The sequence below is a fragment of the Gasterosteus aculeatus genome, chromosome 7 (assembly GCF_964276395.1).
Source record: "Gasterosteus aculeatus chromosome 7, fGasAcu3.hap1.1, whole genome shotgun sequence".
NCBI classification, from domain to species: domain Eukaryota; kingdom Metazoa; phylum Chordata; class Actinopteri; order Perciformes; family Gasterosteidae; genus Gasterosteus; species Gasterosteus aculeatus.
In genome coordinates, this window is record NC_135694.1 from 2,941,640 (window position 1) to 2,958,557 (window position 16,918).

Genomic DNA, 16,918 nt, shown 5'->3' on the forward strand with positions numbered 1-16,918 from the left:
GGCTCCTTTCTTTAAAAGAACTAATCAAAAGTTAAGTCGGTGCGACTGTTCACCAAGCAGCTTTAACTTGTTATCCATCTAAAACAAAACCTGTGATTCAGGAAATCAGCTTTTTTTAAATTTGTTTACAATGTCAGTAAAAAAGAATTAACATTGCGATTCCTTTTTTGTCTATTTCTTTGTCCACCGTTCCACTCATCCCTCTGCAGTGAGCAGCTAATCTTTATTAATGCCACTGTCATATTTTGCATGCTAATTCTTTCTAATTACCACTAACACAGGAGGATTTAAATGCCTTAATTAAGAAGTGATGTGTAATATATTTAGTGAATTGTATTTCCTATGATATGCATTTACTTTGTTAGAATTACATGAAATACATTTGCAGCTACTCTTATTTTCTACCCGCTTGGCCGCTCAGCAACAAGATTTCATCTCTCAACGTGTTTTCTTCAAACTAGACGTCATGAATGTTTTCATGACAGTTTCCAGACGAGCAGGTTGATGCCGAACATCAAGATGTTTAACAAAGGTTCCGTTTGATTACTAATTATTGTTATTCGGGCTGCCCGAGCGGGAGGGGGGGTACATCGCCATGACTCGGATTGAAAAGTAGCTCGCGAGCCGAACAAGTGGGGGCTTTACACTTTTTCGACCACGGCGTTACTCCAGGCTTGGGTTGCCACCTGCAGTACAGAAAATGAAGGGCCGCCTGCCCCGCTGGCATTTTCCAGCCAAGCATCCGCTTTCGCTCCAGAGCTGGACGCGACTCACTGCACCCCCCCCCCCCCCTTTTTATTTACTTTTATTTTACTACCATTGAAACAGAGGGGCGCCAGAACACAACAGTAATGTAAGGTTCCCTTTCCTGTCCACGGACACGTTTACAACGCGCTCGGTATCGCGCTGCCATCAGCGGAGCAGAAAGCGCGTCGTCGGTGTTCGTGGTGCCACCCCCCCCCTCCCCCCGCCGGTCTCACGCCAAGGTTTTTGGAAAAGTCGGCAGCTCTGTTTCCCCGTTTCTAAATACATCTATTAAAATCACATTGATGTCTCGAGTTCCATTATCGAGAGTCGCTACAGTAGCGCGTTTGGCTGCGCTGGTAGGCGCATTGCATTGTGGGACAATCTTTGGATCCATTTAAATCCCTATCTGTTATGTTCATGTTCTAGTGTTTAAGTTTATGTGTGTTTTTCTAGGTTCTGTTGTGTTGTGCTCAAATGTTACTGTTAGTTTAATGTGTAAGAATGCGGACACCATGAGCCAACTTAGTATGGCTGTGGGTCAAGTTCTGTGTTAACGCCTCAATTAAGTGTCCATCTCCTGGCGTCTTGCGGTGCACGAAACACGGGAAAGGCAGTAAAAGTAATTCAAGTCTCCGGTTTCATTCATCTGGCCGAGCTCACCACAGTATGTATTTCACTTAAAACGTCATAAATATGAAGCTACGTCAACGGATGAGTAAGATGCAGCTGATTTCAGGTATACTATCCCAACTCAAGTGACTCACAGCCACATCTTGTCCCAGAATCCGAAAATGAAGTTCCAATGATTCAGAAAAATGGTCTACAAACACTGAATTCTAAGAAATGTTGTTTCTTTACTTTTAATTCCATAGTTCATTTCCCTGAAATATATATTTTATTTTTGTATTGGTTTTAATTAGGGAAAGCGTTATAATTATAATAAATACAAATTAATGCTTTGGTCCTTCAGCGTGGTTACATGGATTCGAATAACTGGTTTAGTCCGACTGAAATCGAATGATCTGTTTCATGTAAACACCTTTGTCCAACTATGTGCAGTCCGGCTACGATCCGACCAACACCCCTGGATAACTCGATCCGATCCAGTTGATAGTTTGACTATTGCGGCATGTGACGGTGAATCGGATGAGGAACTGGACTTTGCGTCTTTGCGCATGCTTGAGATCCCGACGGCGTCTTCTCTCCGTTATCAAATCAGCCAATAGCGCCATTCGCATTCGCTGTGCTCCTATTAACATCACGCACAGACAGTAGAGGGATGTAGCTTCACCTTGCTCTCCGTTCGCCATCTTTCTCGTAATGTTGATGTTGTTGTTGTTGTTGGTAGTGGTAAAGAGGTCAAGCGGAAATGGCTGCATCACAACTAGTTCTGGACAACTGTTTTTGATGGCGTGTTGTGGAACACTTCCAAACATGTGTGTTGGTGCAGTTATTTACAAATTACATCCACACCGTTAAAAAAGTGCTTTACAGACGTGGAATCGTAAAATACACCGGGGATTAAGCAATTATGTTAATTAGCAACATCGGTATGAAGGGAGAATTGCAAAGTTGGTGCGACCTCTGCTCAGTAGAAATATATCTCGAAAAGCTATAGAACAAAAAGAGCACCGATGGACCCTCGCAAAGTGAACGATTTTTTTTGTCATTTGCATTTAGATGTTATTGAGAAAGTAATCAGACTTGTGTGCTAGAAAACCTGACAGAACTATGTAGAGAATGTGGGGATGCACAGCAAAGTCAAGGGACGAAAGTCATGGGTAAGATTAAACTGACAGTTCTGTAATCTTACAAATATAATATATTACTCATCAATGCTTCTTCTCAGATCCAGTGTACAACATCTGAACATCAAAACATCTTCCCAATCAAAAGGGTGCTAATAAACTTGAGAGAACCCCCCCTGACTACATCTCACCTCTGATAATCATCTTGCTAAAAACATGGTGCCCTAAAACATTAGTCTTATCTGGGTGGAATTGAAAGGGTCTAAATACAGAGAAGTCTAACATTACAAACAGAGAGATAAGTCATAAAGTAATAATACGGTGGAAATTTACAATCACTGCTGCCACTGTCCACTCTGCACCTACTGCCTGCCAGCCTCAGTCTTTGTGCTTTGTCTCTTCACAGGTCACCATGGATCATTGGTCTATCTGGACCTGGTCTTGCCTCTGTGGTTCTGTGCATTGACTGTTTTGTAGCTCTTATGATGATCATTCCGTAGACTATTGCACTTCTGTCTATCTTGGGAGAAGGATCCCTCCCAGTTTGCTCTCCCACAGGTTTCTTCCTCTTTTCTCCGTTAAAAGGGTTTTGGGGGAGTTGTTCCTGTTTCGATGTGAGGGTCCTGGGACAGAGGATGTCGTATAGATTGTAAAGCCCTCTAATGCTAAAATTTGTTTTGGGGCTGGACAAAATAAATGTAATCCAATTATAATTGCTCCTGAGTTTTTGCTCTTGTAGATATTCAGGCATGGTGATTTTTATATTTGTTTGCAAATTGTGAGCCATCAAACAATTACTTATAAGACGATTAAGGCCTTAAGGTTTCTACAAAAACTCTAATCAAGCAGTGTTTACATTGGCTGTAAATCATGACGTCCATTTCGTCATTTTGTGGATAGAACATTACTAATATTACATTCCTTCTGTGCTTAATGTTAATAATTATTGAGTACTTTCACAGTCTAAAGCATCACTAAAAAGCACCGACAAAGTGTTCAACGATACGCCACCAAAACCAGATGTCTTGGTTCCCTCTGAACCAAATGGTTTTCTAGCCACTGCCGATGTCCAATGTGATGATAGGTACAGGAAACGGAAGTGACATTAGTGAGCTCCAGTGGCCGACGGCGTAACGTGTCCGTCTTGTAACGTGTTGCCATTTTGCTCGCGGGGGATTGGATCCAGGTTGCGTCGATCTTTTAATAAATCTATTTTCTTCAATGTATTTCTTCATACGTGGCAGTGATGTAGTGCTCACTTATACGATCGTGTGTGATGACCTTTGAACATTTTCAGCAATATGTTTGCGAATGTGTGACGAATCAGGTGACTGAGGCAGACAACATCTGCCGCTGTCGGGGGAAAACAAACACGCACGCGTAGACAAACCAGTAGGTTCAAAAACCAGTAGGCACGTAACACCGGTACTGAGGACAGCTGTACTGTCCCTTCTTGTCCTCCTGGTCCCAGCAGTCCTCGATGCAGCTTCTGCAGTAACTGTGTCCACAGGGGACAGTGACCGGCTCCTTCAGCAGGTCCAGACACACCGAGCAGCAGAACTGGTTCTGGTCCAGCGGGACGCCGGACATTTTGGTGTCAGGTTGGCGGAGGAAAGGAAGCAGGAAGCAAAGGTTTAAGTTTCGTTTCTCCTCGGAGGGGTGGGGGGCGGGACTCGAGGTCCAGTTCAAGCCTAAAGTCCAGTTAAATTCACTGTTAAATATGATTAATGACTCTGTGTAGCGTGAGTTCACACTGCATTCACACTGCAGTGATACACTGTAGCATTAGGCGTTTGGTTAAAGGCATCAAAAATATCAACAATGATAAATCAAAGTCTTGGTACATTTTGTGTCAAAGTGAAAGGATCAAGCTGCAGCTTCTTACGCCTTTCAGGGTGGGGTGTTTTGTCAGTGACAGAACATTTTATTTATCAGTTGTTATTGGCAGCGTCTCTATTCAACTGTAAGTAAGTAGAGTGAAAACAATGAGGAGTATGTCTTTATTTGACTTGATTTTGAGACACAAATAATACAAATTACGGGTATTTGCTGTTTTGGGAATCAAGTTAAGATTCAAATGTAGTTCAGAATTAACACTGACATCATAAGTGTCGCTTACAAAAGGCTGTTTAACAGAAACATTATTCTCCTGGATCTGTAGTACAAAGGAATAAAGGCTTTGACTACATGTGTAGATAATGTGAAAAATTCTGGGATCAATATATACATATATGATATTATCAAAGACAATTCATTCTTGGTTTTGAGAGAACATTTGAATTACATTAGTTGCGTTGACACAAGAGAAAAATAAAAGACAGAACAGTGAAGTAACACTCCATGACCCAGCAACCAATTTTAGATTGAAGATAATTTGTATCAGTATCATCATAATTAGTATTTGTTAGATATTGTTTGCTAGTATTTACTTTTTAGTTACACTGTATTTTATGAAACGTAATCACAGCGATCTTACTTCCATTTGACGGGATCAACGACCTCTACAAGGTGAGATTAACATCAGTGTTGTCAAATTCCAAGGATTGTATGTTTTTTAATACAAAGTATAGATATTGTCAAAGATCTCTTTAAATGTCTTTTTATAACCTTCACAGGTTCTCACAGTGTTTTGATTTGTCTTGTTGATACATTTTAATCCACACATAACTACAATTATTGTCTCACAAAATGATGTAAATAGAAACAAAAACATTTTCTGGTGAGCTTTGTAACAGGAAACAGAGAAGAACGATTCAACATCCAGGACTGTACACTAGTTTGATCATGAAACAACATTATATTTGTAGTTTTTGGCCACAGTATATAATACATGTAAGAAACAACATATCAGGCACTTTGTACTAAAAATAAGAAAAGATTGAACTCTTATTTAGTCAGGAAGCACTTTGCTCTGCAGCTGTTGCAACGCGCTTTAGAAAATAGTCAGAAAATAGAAGACATTTTAATGACCCATTCATTCCCGTCTTCAGAATCAGATTAAAGGTTTTAATTCAGATTTGTTCTCTGCTTGTTCTTCCTGATCTTCAAAGACAGAGTTTACTTCTTAAAGACAGCTTTTGCTGCCCTATTCATTGCTTCGCTGACTGTGTCTGCTTCCTGAGCGGCATCGTATCCTGTAAAACCTCCTTCGATCATTGCACCTGCTGCCATCAGTGAGCCTGCTACTTTACCAGCTCCTTCTGTTGCTCCCCCTACTACTGACTCTGCTAGTGCTGGAACTATTTTTCCCAAAGTAATTTTCTTTAAAACGTCAGCTCCTCCAACCATCAGGCTGCCTTTAAAAAGACCTCCTATCAGTGCACCTGTTGCAATACCTGCGAAATTGATCAAAAGCCTCCCAGATGTTGTCTTTTTAGCCTCCTCTCTGATCTCTTTCTCTGTCATGTTTCCTGATGACTGTCTGATCTGTTTCTCCTCCTCTTGTATCAGTTTCTCCACAGCTTGTAGCATCTCGTTGGTGTAGCAGCTTCCCTTGTTTTCCTCAATCATGTGATCGATGGTCTTCATCAGCTGCTTCACTTGGAACTGGTTGCACCTGTACTCATACGGCTGGTTGTTCTTCCAGTGTTTGTTATCAATGACGTGGCAGCGGCCTCCACACTTCTTCATCAGATCACTCACAGGCTGATTGTTGTGGAAATATTGCTCAATGGTCTGTCCTTCATTGAGGTCGTCACCATGAGTAAAGAGGACTGTTGCATACTTAAAAGCTTCTTCAGAGAAGAGTTTGTGTATTTTATTGATCACGTCCTGCTCCTGATCTGTGAATATCTCCACCTTAAAGACTATTATGAAAGCATGAGGCCCAGGAGAGCACTCTGTGATGCACTTCACTATTTCAGGCTTCAGCTCCTCTTCAGATCGACCCGTGTCGAACAAACCAGGAATATCGATCATGGTGACGTCTCTTCCATCGACACGTCTGGTTTCTGATCGACATTCACTTGTTTCAGAGATGCCAGAGCGGCCGATCTTAAACAGTTTCTCTCCTAATATGGTGTTCGCCACGCTGCTTTTCCCAACTCCGGTTTTTCCCAACATTACAATTCTCATCTCTGAAAGACAATAATGTCCATCAATTATATTGTACATTTAGCTTTTGGTGGTTGTCATACAGGACGCACAGGAGCTCAATTATAATACACATTGTTAATGGTCAAAAGTTACAATGAAAAGGTAAAGCAGATTGTACTTTACTTTGAAAACATTCCCTATCATAACTATGCCAACAAAGCCCCACAAGCATGAACATTTTTTTTTATTAAAATAAACTAAAAAGCTGAAACAAACAGTGAAGAAAATGAACCTACCGTCCATGTTGTCGTGGGTGAAGTTACAGGAGAGCGACAGTTTGATGTAGAAGACTGAGTGTGAAAGTGTTTACTGAATTTTCTTGTGGTGTGTAGCTTCACCTTGACACACCTTTTTCCTCCGCCCTTTGACATGATCTCCTCTCAGTGCACGGTGTGGTTCCGCTCTTTAAAGGAACATGACAATTTATGTACAGCTCAGTGGGACTGTTCACCAAGCAACTTTACCTTGTTTTCCATCTAGCAGTTGCAGAAAATAAAACCTGTGATTCAGGAAATAAACTTTGTTTGTTTACAATGTCAGTGAAGAGGAATTTACAGAATGACAGTGACATGAACCCTCCCACAAAACCCACTTGAGATTCTTTTTCTTGTGATTTTTGTCCCCCGCTCTCCTCATCCCTCAGCAGAGAGCAGCTAATGTGTATCAATGTCATATATATACATAATTCTTTCTAGTTAGCACTAAAACCCTGATGTAATCAATTGATTAAAAAGTGAAGTGCAATATTTAGTTAGATGTATTTCTTTTGATATGCATTTACTGTGTCATAATTACATGAAATACATTTACAGATTTTTCTCCTCCATGCACTGATATCTGAACTCTCCGTCCATGTTGCAGTAGATTAAATCACCTTTAGCTCCACTTCTGGGTGTCCTTGCTGGATGCTTCTCCTTCAATTTTCTTGCCAAACTGACTGAACTTTATATATATAACTTTATATTCGCTCGACAGCTAAGCAATGAAACCAGTTAGCAAAAGATTTCACAGATTGTTTGACAAGTCTCGTACTAGGACAACATGTTTTCTGTAACAGTGCGTTACATAAGTCAAACTAAAGGTCATGAATGTTTTAATGACAGTTTCCAGACAAGCAGGTTGAAGTGGAACATCAAGATGTTTGACAAAGGTGACTGTGGGAAAGTACAGCTTGAAAAGAATGTTATTTTAGTTGGTTTATTTCTGGCAGCGATCGGTCGTTAAAACAATGCAGTAAATATCAAAACAAAAATAACGACGCATGCTAATCTAACTTCTGTCCAGGCTTGAGCCTTGAGCCATGCTGCGTGTTGATAGGGTTTGCTTTGTTTCCTTGAGTCTTGTTTAACTCCTCGCGGTCCTTGGATGCGGGGATCCATTGAGCATCTTGAGAACTGTTGGGTTTCTTAGTGACTGGAGAGCCTGAATCCTAAATCAGACGTGAGTCGATTCAGAAAGTTGGGTCGGTTCAGGAAGAAAGTTTTTAGAGGGGGGAGGTACTCATCGATTGTCAGTCCACACCACAGGGACCTTTCTGGTCCCAGTGGTGAAAGCTGTTTCACCAAGAGACAGAAATCACAGGTGTGAGGGCAAATTCCTTGTGGGGGTCTTATGTCCCGTAGCAGCAATGCATTCAAAAACTCAGCCTTTGTTTTTATGCTATGGTGGGAGCCCAACACTGCCTTCTTGTGCTCTGTGAACCTCTCCACTTTCAGCACAATGAGAAAAGCATGAGGCCCAGGAGCGCACTCTGTGGTGCACCTCCTCCTCTCAGGACCCTTCTTCTCCTCAGACCTGCCCGGCTCAAAGAAGCCACGAGTGAACATTTTAATCAATCTGGAAAGCATCTCTGTGATTGTCAGCCAATATTTATTTTCTTTACCTTGATTTATTTCAATGAAATCCATCCTAATGTATTGAATACATAACCCTTTCTCGTAATTTAGATCTTAGGTTTGTGTTTTTCACAACCAATGAATTCCCCAAAACATTTATATTAGTAATAAGTACAGCAAACGCTGTACAAGACTTTCCATCCCTCCTGTTGAGAATGTGTTAATTTAACACCGAGATCAAAATAGCCGCATCTCTATATAAAGACTTTAACTCTTCCGCATTATGTCACAAGTGTGTATTTTTTGTCTTAAAAGGTTTTTCCCTGATAAAGTTGGTCGGATGTTTTGTGGTTTCCTGTTGAACCGCTCAGCAGTTTGTGTGCAGTCTACTTATAAACTGCCTATTTTTGGGGGGGTATTTTACTGCATATAGTAGCTCCAATATAAATTATCTATTTATTTTCTAGATTTGTTTCACAGGCTTCAATTTGTTCATGTTATTTTTTATCTTGCTGATACATTTTAATCTACAGAAAACTACAATTATTGTCTCACAAAATGATGTAAATAGAAACAAAAATCATTTTCTGGTGAGCTTTGTAACAGGAAACAGGGAACAATGATTCAACATCCAACTATTAACACTAGTTTGATCATGAAACAACATTATATTTGTGGCCACAGTTGATAATACATAACAGCATATCAGGCATAAGAAAAGATTGAACTTTCTTTAGTCAGGAAGCACTTTGCTCTGCAGCTGTTGCAACACGCTTTAGAAAAGAGTCAGAAAATAGAAGAAAGCTCACGCAAGAAGTTCAACCTGTTACATACGAACACCATCATCTCAATAGTTTATATAGACAATAGACATTTTTAATGACACATTCCGATTAAAAGCCGGTTAAATTAATTCCAATTTGCTGTTTTTTCCTGATCTTTGAAGAAAGCGGTTACATTAACGACAGCTTTTGCTGCCGTCTTTACTGCTTCGCTCAGTGTGGCTGCTTCGCTTCACTATTCTAGCCCTCAGCTCCTCTTTAGGTCGACCCGTGTCGAACAAACCAGGAATATCGATCAAGGTGACGTCTCTTCCATCAACACGTCTGGTTTCTCGCTGGCATTTACTTGGTTCAGAGATGAAAGTGTTGCCGATCTGGAACACGTTCTCTCCTAATATGATGTTCGCCACGCTGCTTTTCCCAACTCCGGTTTTTCCCAAGATCACAATTTTCCTCTCTGAAAGAGAATAATGTCCATCAATAAGATTCTACACTTGTTTTTTGGTCATTTAGCTGAAGCTTTTATCCAAAGCGTCTTCCAATAAGTGCATTTCAACCATAAGGAAACAAACTCAGAAGAACAAGAACAAAATGCAATTTCATCAAATGAGCCGATTTACAACTTTCTATAGACAAGTTTCCTGAGTGAAATAAGCGGGCCGCCATTGGCCTTTCACTCTGCCAACGACTTCCGGTTGTGTCTGCAAAGCACCTGCGGTTAGCGTCTTTTACGGTCTTTGGTTAGCGTGCAGAAAAAGTAAACTATGGATGGTGTTACACGCCGACATGGCTCCGGGACATATTGTGCTGTTACCGGTTGCAACAACTCGTGGCGATTGCTGAATGTTTGGTCGGAAGGAGAATGTTTCGACCATCAACCATCTACAAGTGAGTAAAATGCTATAGATTTGCACTCAAATACGGAAAGCTTATCATTCAAAGTCAACACAGTCTACTAATTATTACGCAGACGAATGTCAGCTTTTTCATAGAAAAAAAAGTAAGTTAATACCTTTATCCATTCCGAAGCTATTAATAGAAATGTCAGGGGTGCGCACTTTGACGCTCGTCAGTCGACTTTGAAGGGTTAAATGCTTTTAGTGCAGGCAGGCTAGAGGATTACTTTTTCTTTTTATTACTCTTCGTGTTCTGTTATATATTAACACACGGATACATACAAACATCTTAATACAAGCTTAAGATGGGCTAACGTACCTTCCAAAGCACGGCGGCTGCATGGCTACAGGTACAGCCTGCAGTCTCCACATCTCCCGTCTTGGTAACCAAAACCCAGGCGTTATGCGCTGAATTGTTAACGGACTGGCTTGGTTGAACATCGGCCACTATATGCCCATATCGTGTACACAGCCCACTCTGTCGGAATGGAGGTACTGAAACGCCTCTGAGCTTTTCAGGTTATTAATTGCATTCCCATCCACCGCCATGGAATCAATAAAATAAGAAAAGATCTTGGATGTTGTGATGCTGGGCCATATCGACATATTGTCCGCCCATGATGTTACCTTACTTGGATGCGGAATGGTCAAAACACCATTTTTAACAAGATTTTCGGTCGAATGTTGCCATTCCAAAGCCATTTTTACACCACTACTCAGCCTGCGCCAGAAGTTCTTGGCAGAAACAGGTAGTAAACTGGAAGTGCCCGGGAAACTTGTCTATAGATAAGAGCCATAAGGACAATTTAAGTGCTACAATTTGTTTTGTGTTTTCTAGTTGAGGTAGAGTCTGAAGAGGTGTGTCTTCAGTCTGAAGATGTGAAGACTCTCTGTGGTCCTGATGTCTTCAGAGAGCTCGTTCCACCATTTAGGAGCAGGACAGCAAAGAGTCGTGTTGATAAACATCAGCTCAATCACAGTTAATATTGTTATTAGTCAAAAAGTTACAATGAAAAGGGGAAGCAGTTACTAGTATTATACTTTAAAAACAGTCATTATTGTGATAAAAACAATGTACCAAAAAAGACCCACAAGCATAAAAATATCTGAAATAGAAAGTTTTAAAAAGACAGTGAAAGAAATGAACTTACTGTCCATGTTGTTGAGGGTGGAGTGACAGGAGAGCGACTGTGTGGAAGCATTTCCTGAATCTTCCCTTCTGAATAGGTTTTTCACCTTGACACACCGTTCCTCCTCCCTTTCACATGATCTCCTCCCAGTCCACGATGTGGCTCCTTTCTTTAAAAGAACTAATCAAAAGTTAAGTCAGTGCGACTGTTCACCAAGCAGCTTTAACTTGTTATCCATCTAAAACAAAACCTGTGATTCAGGAAATCAGCTTTTTTAAAATTTGTTTACATGTCAGTAAAAAAGAATTATTAGAATGTGTGGTGTGAGATGCATGTAGTGGTAAAAACATTCTGTAAACAATTGTCTTGTGCTAAAAGCCAGGTCTCAGTGGTTGACCCTGAGATGGAGAGAGATAGAAAGATCTAGGGTTTGCAGCTGTGTTTGGGGAAGGGGGTCATCTTGCTCACAGACCTTCGATCAGAGGAGCATCAGCTTCACCTGAGTTCTTATCTCAATTTGTGGCTTCTTGTAACTGGCACTAAGAACTGTCTTCAAGTGTATAAAAACTCAGCGTTTTTACTGCTCGGCGACGCCATTACACCGAACGCTGAGATACGTGCTTGTGTGTTTGACCTCCTGCTTGCAAGCAATAGTTAGAGCCAGATATCTGCGGAGAATTGCTCATGTAATCTTTTTCTGTTAACTTTTTGACTTTGATCAACGTGTGGCGATCCTTCTCAACCAACTCGGGGGGATCGGAGATCCCGACAATTTGGGGGCTCGTCCGGGATGAGAGGTTTTCGTGCACAGGCGAATTCGATCTAAAACGCTTACACCTGCTGAACGCGACGTACTCCCAGGTCGGCCTCAAAGAAAGGTAATAAATCAAAGGAATCGAAGGGCGCTGAAGTTTGGGAATAAATAAATTAACTATGGTTTAGTGGATACCGAGTATCAAGGGATCGAAAATCCGACTTAAATTAAGGGAATTGATTCGGAGTCAATATCCTGGTCTCGGTTTGGCAACCCCCTCAGGACCCTGACGAGGGCTGATTTCGCTAGGTGTGGTGTCCTGGGGATCTGGGGACCCCCAAAGGTCTGAGGGCTGGACACCCAGGATTAGAGTTTCTTAAAAACCGTATGTTCGATTCGTATACATGTGCACCCCTTGGAGAGGTGCTGGGATACAGTAAAATAAACAACGCGCTTTGGAGTGTGGAGGGGGGGAGAGAGAGAGGAGTGATTAAATAAATAAATAAAATGTGTTGAGAAATGCACTTAAAGAAATACGTTTTGGAAGTACATTCTAAGGAATTGAGAACGCAGACAGACCGCAAGGTTAAAGCATAAACTTGCGGCTTTAATATTTGAGTCTGAGAGGTTAACATAAACTCACAGACGCGTTGACTTCGGAAGGTTAGTATAAACTTTTTGTGTAAATTCATTCTGCGAGACTAACAAACTCGCGGACTCAAACATTTTCTCTGAAAGGTCAGTATAAACTTTCAGAACATAGCTGTCTGTGTCAGCCCTGTGAGGCGGGGGACTTAAAATCTAATAAAAATAAGATACATTTATAAAAAAGGTACCAGCAACGCCACCTAGTTGCGGAGTCTAGGTCTCCATAAAACAGGTTCTTGTTCACCAGAGGAAGAACAGCATGGATCACAAGACTTAAAAGCGTGGTTTAAAAGGAGGATTTTATTATTAACTAAAAACCCATAAATAACTACAATATTAAAAGTCCAGCTGGAACAAGGTACTAAAAGGATTTAAGAATTCGACCAGCCACTGCTGCTGGTCGGTCTTGCTCTTTCTTCTTGTTTCCAGTTCCGTTCCTTTCCTGGGTGAGGTGTCCAGTCCGTTTCGTTCCTCTCCCCGTTGCACCCTGCCTGCTCGTCCGTTGTCTGGCCGCCCTCTCGCTCGATTTCCCGTGGCTTCTCCTGCCCGTGGCTTCTCCTGCCCGTGGCTTCTCCTGCCCGTGGCTTCACCTTTCTGTGGCCTTCCTTCCTCTGGCTTCACCTTTCTGGGGCCTTTATAGCAGCTGTGTTAATTGGAGAGGGGAGGTCCTTTCATTGTGTAATGCGGTTGGCCAGGGCTCTCTGTAATTGATTAGTCCCTCCAGGTGCATGTAATTTACTGAAAGGTGGGTTAATATGTAAAAAATGTAATAAAACAAACCACGCTAAAATGTAATAAAACAAGCCATGCTAAAATGCAAAACCAATAATTTACAGAAACCACAATGTCCCCCTGGTGACATCTGCTCCGGTAAAATACATACGAACTGGTTGACTGCTGTTAAATGGAAGTGAATTTGATGGAGAAGCGGAGGACGGCGGCTGGGAGCCAACGCCGGCCTCGGGCTGAACGTCTCCCGGCACTGAGGACAGCTGTACTGTCCCTTCTTGTCCTCCTGGTCCCAGCAGTCCTCGATGCAGCTTCTGCAGTAACTGTGTCCACAGGGGACGGTGACCGGCTCCTTCAGCAGGTCCAGACACACCGAGCAGCAGAACTGGTTCTGGTCCAACGGGACGCCGGACATCTTGGTGTTTGTGGGGATTCAGGTTGGCGGAGGAAAGGAAGCAGGAAGCAAAGGTTTAACTTTCGTTTCTCCTCGGGGGGGAGGCGGGTCCAGTTAGATTCACTGTTAAATATGATTAATGACTGTGTTGCATGAGTTCGTGTTACATTTACACTGTGTAGTAAAAGCTGTGATACACTGTAGCATTAGTCTTCTTATATTCGTGTCAAAGAGACACAGCTTCGCCTTATTAAGGTGGAGTGTTCGACACTAGAAGAGAAAAGGGGACTCTGAATTAAACACGTTTGCTAAATACAAACTACAAGTGTCCAACAGGATGCACCAACAGGTGCGTTGTTTGGTTGCTAGCGCCCCCTGCTGTCTCAAAGAAATAAATAAAATGTGTCCTGCGTGTTGTAAGGTGGTGGACAGAGAGCATTGTTAACAAATAATAATCACTCAAAGAAGTAACTTTAACTTACTGTCCACGTTTGTAGAAGAGAAGTCAGTGAAGAGTAAAAGTGAATACAGACGACGTGTTTTGTGTTCTTCCTGCTGTGGAGGGACTCCACTGTTTCACTGTGTGTTTGCAGGTATCCTCCTTCCTGATTGAGCCGTAAAGGAGGAGCAGACTGGTTTTTGTTGAAACAACAGTTACATCTACGAATGGTCTTTTAAAAAATAATCTTCAGCACACTTTAACTTTAAAGTGCTGCAGCCATAATTAGTTCACAACCTTCCATAATGTTAAAAAGTGATGTACAGTGAGCAATGTTAACACGTAGTAATAACGGAAATAATTAACTAACTAACTAAATAACTACTGAGTCTGATTTCAGAAGAGAATTCAGGGAAGAGTAAAAGATTTCACACAAACGACGTCCTGTGTCTCTTTTCTCTCTTTTACATTACATTACATGTCATTTAGCTGACGCTTTTATCCAAAGCGACGTACAATAAGTGCATTCAACCATAGGGTACAAACTCAGGAGAACAAGAAACAAGAAAGTACAATTTCCTCAAATAAGCCAATTTACAATTTGCTATAGATGAGTGACGTTACAAGTACAATTTAAGTGCTACAATTTGTAAGTCTTTAGTCGAGGTAGAGTCTGAAGAGGTGTGTCTTTAGTTTGCGGCGGAAGATGTGAAGGCTCTCTGCTGTCCTGGTGTCTTCAGAGAGCTCGTTCCACCATTTCGGAGCAAGGACAGCAAGTCTTAATTTCACTTCCTGTGTGTGTGTGTGTGTGTGTGTGTGTGTGTGTGTGAGGGTAATTTGCTTTGCAAAGTAAAGTAAAAATATGTTTCACAGGCTTCAATTCATTCGTTGTTTTTATTTGTCTGGCTGACACATTTTAATCCACAGATAAAAACAATTAACAGGAAACAGAACAATGATTCAACATCCAACAGACCACACTAGTTTTATTAGAACATTTTCTAAAGATCTTATTGAAGCAAGATGATGAAACAACATTATATTTGTGGTTTGTGGCCACAGTTGATGATACACATGAGAAACAACATATCAGGCACTTTGTACTAAAAATAAGAAAAGATTGAACTTTTAGTCAGGAAGCACTTTGCTCTGCAGCTGTTGCAACACGCTTTAGAAAAGAGTCAGAAAATAGAAGAAAGCTCACGAAAGAAGTTCAGCCTGTTACATACAAACACCATCATCTCAATGGTTAAGATTCCATGTTGTTTAGAGGAGGTGGGACATGTTTAATGACACGTTCTAAGAATCAGGGCGGATTAAAGGATTTGATTCAGATTTGTTCATTGCTGCTTTTTCCTGACAATTAAAGACAGCGTTTGCTGCCGTCTTTTGCTGCCTTCTGTAGTTTGTCTGCTTTCTGAAAGGCTTCGTATCCTCTTTTGATCGCTCCTGCTAAAGCGCCTACAACCATCAGTAAGCCTGCTGTTACTTCTCCAACCAGCTGGACGACACCAAAAAGAGCTCCTAACAATAAACCTGTCATTTCAGCTGCCAATTCAAGTAAAAGCCTACTATATACTCTCTTTTTAGCCTTCTTTCTGATCTCTTCCTCTGTCTTGTTTCCTGATGACTGTCTGATCTGTTTCTCCTCCTCTTGTCTCAGTTTCTCCACAACTTGTAGCATCTTGTTGGTGTAGCAGCTTCCCTTGTTTTCATCAATCATGTGATCGATGGTCTTCATCAGCTGCTTCACTTGGAACTGGTTGCACCTGTACTCATACGGCTGGTTGTTCTTCCACTATTTGTTATCAACGACGTGGCAGCGGCCTCCACACTTCTTCACCAGATCACTCACAGGCTCATTGTTGTGTAAATATTCCTCAATGGTCTGTCCTTCCTTGAGGTCGTCACCATGAGTAAAGAGGACTGTTGCATACTTGAAAGCTTCTTCAGAGAAGTATTGGTTGATTTTATTGATCACTTCCTGCTCCTGATCTGTGAATCTCCCCACCTTAAACACTATGAGAAAAGCATGAGGCCCAGGAGAGCACTCTGTGATGCAATTCACTATTTCAGCCTTCTGCTCCTCTTCAGATCGACCCGTGTCAAACAAACCAGGAGTGTCGATCAAGGTGACGTCTCTTCCATCGACACGTCTGGTTTCTGATCGACATTCACTTGTTTCAGAGTTGACAGTGTTGCCGATCTGGAACACGTCCTCTCTTAATATGGTGTTCGCCACGCTGCTTTTCCCAGTGCCAGTTTTTCCCAAGATTACAATCCTCATCTCTGAAAGAGAATATAAATATCAGCTCAATTCCAATAAATATTGTTATTGGTCAAATGATACTATAAAAATGTAAAGCAGTTCGTGTCATTATCAGAGAATAATGTAAAAAAAAAAGGCCCACAAGCATAAAAATACAGAATCAGCTGTAACAGCACTAAACACAAAACACAGTGAAAGAAATTAACTTACTTGTCGTCGAGGGTGAAGTGACAGTAGAGCGACAGTTGGACGGAGCAGACTGAGTCTGAAAGTGTTTCCTGAATCTTCTTCAAGTACGTTTTTCACCACAACGCGTTTGTTACTTCCTCCTTTCACGTGATCTCCCCTCAGTCCTCATGAGGTTCCCTTTATAAAAGGAACTAATTCAACTAAAGCAATTTATGTTCTGTACTGTTCACCAAGCACAGCTTCAACTTGTTATCCATCGAACA

General features: G+C 41.4%; 1 protein-coding gene, 1 long non-coding RNA gene and 1 pseudogene across 3 annotated transcripts; all 3 read right to left on the bottom strand.

Moving 5' to 3' along the window:
* Positions 1–4,480: 4,480 nt before the first annotated feature.
* Positions 4,481–7,019, bottom strand: LOC120821870 (GTPase IMAP family member 7). Its single transcript, XM_078105593.1, has 2 exons — positions 6,827–7,019; positions 4,481–6,571 (listed from the first exon to the last, which is right to left on the bottom strand). Exons 1-2 carry the CDS (start codon positions 6,831–6,833, stop codon positions 5,553–5,555), a joined length of 1,026 nt encoding a protein of 341 aa, XP_077961719.1. The 5' UTR covers positions 6,834–7,019; the 3' UTR covers positions 4,481–5,552.
* A 647-nt stretch (positions 7,020–7,666) lies between these two features.
* LOC144410223 (uncharacterized) lies at positions 7,667–11,389 on the bottom strand. The gene is made up of 2 exons (XR_013468146.1): positions 11,255–11,389; positions 7,667–9,664 (listed from the first exon to the last, which is right to left on the bottom strand). It is a non-coding gene; the product is annotated as an uncharacterized LOC144410223 (long non-coding RNA).
* A 4,170-nt stretch (positions 11,390–15,559) lies between these two features.
* LOC120814036 (GTPase IMAP family member 7-like) lies at positions 15,560–16,814 on the bottom strand (annotated as a pseudogene). Its single transcript, XR_013468145.1, has 2 exons — positions 16,677–16,814; positions 15,560–16,486 (listed from the first exon to the last, which is right to left on the bottom strand). The product of XR_013468145.1 is annotated as a GTPase IMAP family member 7-like (transcript).
* Between the last annotated feature and the right edge of the window lie 104 nt (positions 16,815–16,918).